The sequence below is a fragment of the Montipora capricornis genome, chromosome 14 (genome assembly GCF_036669925.1).
Source record: "Montipora capricornis isolate CH-2021 chromosome 14, ASM3666992v2, whole genome shotgun sequence".
NCBI lineage: Eukaryota > Metazoa > Cnidaria > Anthozoa > Scleractinia > Acroporidae > Montipora > Montipora capricornis.
In genome coordinates this window covers 48,371,279-48,379,184 of record NC_090896.1, presented here as the reverse complement: position 1 = coordinate 48,379,184, position 7,906 = coordinate 48,371,279, and the positions used below count along the sequence as shown (strand labels likewise).

The 7,906-nt window shown below is 38.0% G+C and overlaps 1 protein-coding gene across 1 annotated transcript in view; it reads left to right on the top strand.

Annotated features, from left to right (window-relative positions):
• Positions 1-7,611, top strand: part of LOC138031283 (E3 ubiquitin-protein ligase RNF19A-like) — a 12,326-nt gene extending 4,715 nt beyond the window's left edge. The window contains exons 3-5 of the mRNA XM_068878982.1: positions 1-91; positions 2,798-3,188; positions 4,789-7,611. The exon at positions 1-91 is cut by the window's left edge and continues 72 nt beyond it. Of these exons, the coding sequence (XP_068735083.1) occupies positions 1-91; positions 2,798-3,188; positions 4,789-5,126 (820 nt within the window). The 3' untranslated portion in view covers positions 5,127-7,611. The remainder of the gene's footprint in view (positions 92-2,797; positions 3,189-4,788) is intronic.
• Positions 7,612-7,906: the final 295 nt, after the last annotated feature.

Genomic DNA, 7,906 nt, shown 5'->3' with positions numbered 1-7,906 from the left:
TCTCATTGGTGCACCCCTTGGAATCGCTCTTGCTGCAGGAGTTGTACTACCAGCTATGGTTATTGGTATCCCTGTGTATGTTGGACGCCAGGCAAGTACTCAATGGAGTTTTCCAATGAAACTATAGACACTTACAACAATAATACTTTTGTTCACACTCAAATATGTGAGCCTAACCGTTTAAATAACTCAAAAAGACAAATAGAGGAAAATTTAATGGTTTGACAGGACAAGTAACATGAGAAATTTCTTCACACCCAAAGAGCCCCCAATCGGGGAGTAAAATCATCTGGTGTTATGTAGCCAGAGTAAAATCTACAAGTGTCGCTCTTCTGTGGGGAAGGGTTAAGTTCTTTCCAGTGGTCAAAAATTTTTATTTATAGAGGGACTTTCACTTGACCTTGAAAAAGAAATGTAGAAACAGAACGTAAACTAAAATGCAAAACATTTGATTGGCTTATCAAACAAAAACAAATGAGTGCGAGTTTTTATTGGCTTAGTGAACACAGTTGCAAACAATGTCATCTCTCCATAGAACTTTCTTGAAAGCGATTGGCATATTGCTTTGACATCATTTGAAATGCAGTAATGTGATTGGGTAATCGAACTGTTTACTGCCCATATTAGGAGTTTCCTTGGCGGGAATGAGGAAAAGCTTTGTTTTAATCTTGCCAAGCATTGGTCCGTGAAACAAATTGCAAACACTTTTTCAAGTTATATTTCAAACACGAATTCAAGTGTTTCATTGCAATTTCAAACAACGAGAAAACTATTGAAACACGAGGGCCTCCGGGCCCGAGTGTTTTATTGTTTTCGAGTTGTTTGTCATCGCAATGAAACACGCAGAATGAGTGTTTGGAATAACTTCTCAAACAAATGAAAGGGCATAAATTGGTTTTCCAGGTATTTGCGCACTCTGGAATGCACTGCTTACCATGATTAATGAATATGCAGATTAGGAGTGTTTCAAATTTGTTGAAACACTGCCAGCAGTGTTTCAACAAATTTCAAACACTGCTTGCGGTGCCATAAGGGTTTCACTGGGTATCCAAACCATTGCACCTGACCAAATGCAATAATCCTATGGGCTTCCAGCCTTATGAATAATTAATGAGTTTGAGAAGGTCATACGAAAGCTGCTCTATTTCATGTATTCTGTGTGCGTGATGTAAAGGTACATTGTATTTGCTGGTTGTGCAAACCAAGCAATCCAAGCCACACTAGGTTCAGATAAGTTTTGTATCAATCAAGGTGATTTGAGCTTTTAGTTAGTGAGAGATGATGAAAAGAACAAGTTGGTCAAATGAAAATTCAGTTTGATTGAACTGGTTAAAGTAGACTACCCTGAATGGTGGTCCCAAACATTCCCGTTTGACCCTTGGAACCAAATCAGATCCATATGACTTTCAACCAGGGACTGTGAATTGAAGTGAAAATTTTATTAGGCACAGTGACTTGCATTATGGACTGAGAAAAAGAGGGAAGACAAGCAGTGTTTATTGTTACAGTGTATTTTCTCATCTCAGTAATCATCAGGATGCACTACTTTAGTGTAGGAACCTGCTTAATTTTTCAACCTTATTATCGAAATCACAAAACTGTTTGCACCCCGGAAAAAAAAAAAGATTGATTGCAATATTGATTATTTTCGACTTGCTCACGCGACCATTTGGAGCTCCCCGATTTGTGTCATGTCATTCTTGATGTGAGCCAGGCAATGGGAAGATAACCAAACAGACTGCGGCTTGAGATGAATGTGTACAAGGAACTTTCCACTGTTAAGAAATAATATGGGGTCACTGATGGTTGAGTGGAAGGGGAGATGTTTCAACAGAGTTCTACCCTGGACATTTTAGAGACATGGGATCAAAGTACAAAATGATTGGTCTTACAGTTCCATAAGTATGGGCGACATCTTGTCAATCAACTGGAACTTACAGCTAAGGGTCAACTGAAAAAGCTGGAAGAACCAGAACTAGATTTGGTGCAACTGCTGATAAAAAGCAGAGCACACCTTCGGTAACTTACATGGCAAAGCTGGATACTTCGAGGTAGTATAAAAGACTTGTGTGCTTAGCCGAAAATAAAATAAAAATGTCATTCGCTTGCAGGACAGTTTGATGTAAACACACAATGCTTTTTTGTTTCAAATTTCATGCTTATATTCGGCAAAGTTGTTGGTTACCAGTATAGTATCAACAAATGGTTGTGGATTTGATACCGAAGTCTCACTCCACTGATAAGTTGAGTTTTTATCCTTTGTTCTTGTTGTGGTTGACGTAAATACGAAGACAAATTCTCTGCAAAATATGAAACGTCAACGTAGCAGTAATTTAATTGTCATAATGTCAGTCATGGAGAACAAATAAACTATTTTTATTTTAAAACGATTTTAGATACAGTGATGTTGCAAATAAATTAAAAGAAAACATTTGACATCTCTTCTCATTTGTTCTTATCGGTCGTTGCAGAGCATCGAAGGCCAGACATCTCACAACTTGTCACGTGACAAATCGGAGCACTCCAAATGGTCATGTGAGCAAGTCGAAAATTCAAATGCGATCAATCGTATTTTTCGGGTGTAAACAGTTTATTGATTTCGGTATTAATGCACCGATTCCCTGATACATGTGGACATGATAATAATAACCACTTCAAAGCTAATCATTTTATTCAAATCTCACTCTTATTTTGCTGAGGGCAAGGGCTCTGAGAATTATTAGAGAGAGTGTGACTCAAACAAAAGCACAGGAACTAGTCAAATGACAATGAATTACATTCAATTTGTGTATTTCAGGTCCATGACAAATACAACAAACCATACTTGTCTAAAAGAAGGCGCAACATTGCCATCACTGGAGCTGTGACGTTGTCAATCCTTGCATCACCAATCCTAGCAGCATTAACAGTCGGGGTGGGTGTGCCAATCGCCCTTGGGTACATCTATGGCGTGGTACCAGTGTCACTTTGTCGGAGTGGTGGCTGTGCAACAGTAACCAACATTCGGAATGGCAAAGGTGTAAATCTTGATTTTGATGAAGATGGGGACCCTGCAGTGGGAACGCCTGGAACTGCTGGAGCATTTGGTACATCACGGTCAAGTAGTCGGAGTAGTATGCGTGGAGGGGACAAAGGTTCTACCACAGGTGTCGTCACTGTTGTAGCCACAGTCAACAATAGAGGAGCAGGTACAATGCTATCCAGAAGAAGCTAGTGTTTAACCCATTGACTCCCAGGGGTTCACCATTGACGAGTAAAATACTCTGGTGTTAGACAGAGTAAAATATTAACTATGGCCAGTTCAGGCTGGCTTGTGAGTCAAAGGGTTAAGATCTCATTTTTTTTTTTTTTTTCATTTCAACTTCACTACACAGACAAATGCAATCCATTAGGTTTATTTTGGTTTCCTTTGGCCTCGCACCAGCAGCAGGCATGAACCAACTTCATGCGAAACTATAACAACAACTAACTATCTACAGGAAAGTGATTCCCTGTGACTCTGCCGGATACGAAAAACCAAAAAACCCCAGTGAGGGACAAAAACTGGAAACGTATTCCCCGAACCAATGCAGTGCCATGACCCCCCTGGGGTTTAAAGGGTCTCTAGCTACAAAACAATAACGATTCATTGAAAGAAACAAGAGTTACACGGACTGATGCAGGCCTAGAATGGCTCACCATGTGATGAACTAAGACTTTATAGACAACCTGATACCCATCATACCTCGTACCAATCGTACCCAGACCCTTCTCTTCCCGTGCCGTAGAAATATCAATATCTGTCTCATTCGCACGCTCAACCATCAGAAATTACATTTTACAGGAACTGAGAACCAAGAAAGAAAATTAATCATAAGTGCACTCATTTTTACAAACTAATTAACTTGTATTTTTAGTGCAAAGCTGAGGAGATAATATCGTCAAAATTATTACTGGTATTACTATGTCGTAGTTGTCAGTTGAATTGGACACAGTTTTAGAGTGGATGTAGAGATTGTTAACCCATTGACTCCTGCCTCCCCCCAATTGATGAGTAAAATTGTCTTGCTCCTGGGAGTCTGTGGGTTAAGAAGATAAAAACAGAATGTAAATGTAAGAAATGCTGCTGAATGCAGAAGGTTTTCCAAAATAATAACATTGATGCCCTTGAAGGTGAATAAACTTTCCTTTAAATGTGTCACTCCCCAAACTACCCAATTATGCTTGAAGAAAAAAGGAAACAACAGTTTTGGAGAGGAACTTCCTGATGTGGTAATCCTTTTGAACAAGCCATAGACTGAATGCATAAATGGCGGCCAAAAATGTATTTTTTTGTTTACTGTATTTGCTAATTAGACTCACCAGCCTCACTCTCAAGCAACATTTCATTTTTATTTTGTCCATGCAAACGAGGCTAGTGAGTCTAATTAGCACATAAACAAAAAAAAAAAATTTAATTTTTGCTGCCATTTATGCATTTGGTCTATTTTCCAAAATAATAGCCAAACAAAGCTTCATTGAAATTAAATTATAGTACCACTTATGTATGACAAAAGATGTATCTATAGTTTGTGTATTATGTTCAGCGTGTTAGTTTGCCACTAAAACCTGTTAACTGCCAATATGTTGAAATAATTTATTTATTGATTGATGTCTCAACTATACTCTGAAATTCGTCTGGAACAGGAGTTGAACCTTAAGACTTCTCCTTTACATGTACTCTTTTGCATGCTCTATGTACAACTGAGTTACAGGAAGTCATGAAATGCATTTGTTTTCAATTGCATATTTTTTGATTCCCTAATACAGATACTGATAGCGGCAAACAGCCAAGCATCAGCATGAGTCAGGATTGTTCCAGCTTGGACAGTAGCACCATTGGTCCACGAGGGGTTGGCGATGGTGACAGCCATGCGTCTCTAATCCCAGGGCCAAGAAGCTGTACCATTAGTATTGCAAGTAGTTTTGACAATTTTAACATCAACACTTGTGAGGCTATAGCGACAACATCGTCCATTGCTGAAGCCATGGTTGTGGATGACATACTGGATCGAACATCTGTGACCAACGTCTCACATCATGGAAGCAATGTGGATAAGGATAGTTTATCGGTCTTGGAAAGTGTTGGAAGTAATGAGGATGATTGATTTGGCTTTCTCTAGGGGTTGTTATCAAAGTGGAATATTTTTAAAGCTTTTAAAATACTATTGAAGTGTTAAAATCCATGGGGTTCCTTAAGGGCCTCACACTAGGAAAATTGATCACCTGTTCACATTATGTCCAGGTGTTTTTATCTTCTCTGCTTATTGTAATGGCAGTCATTCAATTTCTGGTTGGAAATTTTCATGCAACATTTTGGTCAGAAGAAACAGAAAAACAATGTGTTTCTTTAGGGTCGAGAAACAGTTCAATGCTGTCGGGCAACTGCTTATCAATTATGTTTAATATTCAGCTGTCAGTCTGAGTGTATACAATGTAAATAAAATTTGCTCCTCAGTAACTGAAACGAAATGGGAGGCCATTTTGTTTTTCTCTGGTGAATAGTACTGAGCTAACCAATCAGAATGCACAGAAAGCACTATTCACTCGTTGGTATATACTAGTTATTCAACGCTTTCGATTGGTATACCGTGGAATATCCCAATAGTCACTTGTATTTTCTTTGTAAACACACTCGCCGTATATCAAGAAAATACAAGCAGTGAGTGGTCAGCAAGGCACGATGGGAAGGTTGGGTGTGATACCATTGAATTGCACTGATCAATAGGAAGGTTCGGTGGAGTACTGACGAGTATACGACAGCTTTCCTGCTTTCTGATTGGCTGTATTTTCTATGGCATGGTATAAATATTGTTGTTAAATTTTCAATCTCTGATATTGCATTTCTAGCTTTCTTTTTGGCTCACTCAGTCTCGACTCAGCTCATTATACTGTAATGACCCTATATGGAAACTATTGCATTGGTTGTTTTGTAAAAACTGAGAAAACATCCTGTTGTTCTGAAAGTAAAACAGTTTAGCATTATATGAAAATTTAATGAAACAGTTACTTCATTCGCACTAATATTGGATATGAGACTGGTTATAGCCAACTCATATCCAAGGCACACTCCTGGAATAATAATTATTATTAAATTCTCAACCTCGCATCTTCATCAAGTTTTTTCTATTTCACGCGGATTTTCTCGCTTTTTTCGGTCGTATTTCATACTTCCAAATTTTTGGAGTTTAAGAAATTTAATAAAACAATTATTCCGTTCGCGCGTGTTGGATATGAGACTGGTTATAGCCAACTCGGCGTTATGCACCTCGTTGGCTATTTACCATCTGATATCCAACACGCGCTCATGGAATAATTGTTAATTGTTTTTAAAAATGTAACCATTACTGCGTTTTTCTCTTCTCGTCTAGTACATAGGGTAAGGAAATTTCATTGAGGGATATCTATTAAGTTGTAAGACCCATGCCCTTTCACCCCTGAAGAGTAAGTCATAGAAGGGAAAGGGTTAAAGTAAAAGGGTGGAGTTGTCAGGACTTTATTTTAAACTCCTACTCAAGAAAAAGGAAACCTAAGTGTCAGTGGGATGTTTATGCTTCTGAGCTGGGAAGTGGTTCACTTCAATCCATCTTTATTGATCTACCAACTGAGCTACAGGCCTTTACATGGCTGGTTCTAGCTACATGATGGTGGACTGTGGTTTTTCGAGGAGTAAGTTAAGTCTTTTTGTTGTGTGGGAGTTAAACTTACAGACCCCACTGCTGTGGATCACCCAAGGGACTTAATCATCTACTTGTAGCTTCAGGCCTTCTTTTAAACACAAAGATGCACTATGAAAGGGGGCACTTCGCACACTGGCTTTGTTCGATTTCATTCAAGCACAAAAAAAGGGGGCCCTAAAATTATTTCTAGTGCGAAAAAAAAGGGACTGGGGATTTTAAAGAAATGACAGCTATTATTTTATGACATTATAGACACATTGCTATAAGGGGCTCTTTTATTAAACAAATTATCACAGTGGTATGGGTTGCGTCACGGTTGATTGATAGATCATTTGCATGTGCATAAGGCACTACGCCTTTTATAGTGCGTCTTTATGTTTAAAAATACCTGGTCCAGTAAGTATCACCTACGGGTAATGAACTGTATTTTCTGCAGGACAACAGTGCGAACAAACTTCATAAATTTCAGGTCATACTATTGATGTTTGTGACAAATCATTTGAGTTGTTATTACAGCTGCTTAGGTAAAGATCAGCTGTGTGTATACTTAATCTAGTTGTTTGAAAAGCAAAATTGACTGAATTGGGATTGATTAAATATGTTGATCAATTTTGAATCGTGATCCTATTTACAGTATGTACGAAGGATCAAAAAGTCTTTTTCAATGGTGAGTTACAGTTGCATGGTCATTATTGCACCTTTAGGTTTGTACATATTCACATACATATATATATATATATTGTCAGAATCCATTGTGGATTCTTTGTTAGGTTTAATTCATTGTGTATTAAATACTTGTAAATATAGTCCAGCCACCCTTGTTGCCTAGGATTTCAGTCTGTAAATTCGAACACCATCAATCCATAAAGATATGTGGTATGTTCGAGTAAAAATAAACAGTTAAATTATTTTCTGTGCAGTTGTCGCAGTGTTTTGACTCATAGTAGTAGGGAGGGAAACTAATGTGTACTGTTCCTTTCTGTAACAAATAAAAACACTTTTAGGTATGTAATCAAAAAGGTTAAGGATAGTTTAAATGTCTTTCTCATTGAGAGGAAGGTTTTTCAATTTCTCTAAGGTCATAATGGACTAAAATCTGAAAAGAAATGACTTTTTGATGTGATTCTTTGCATATACATGTATGGCAGCAATACTTTTTCCCTGATTTTAGCACATGGAATGATAAAAATGCCACTTAGTTACTCACC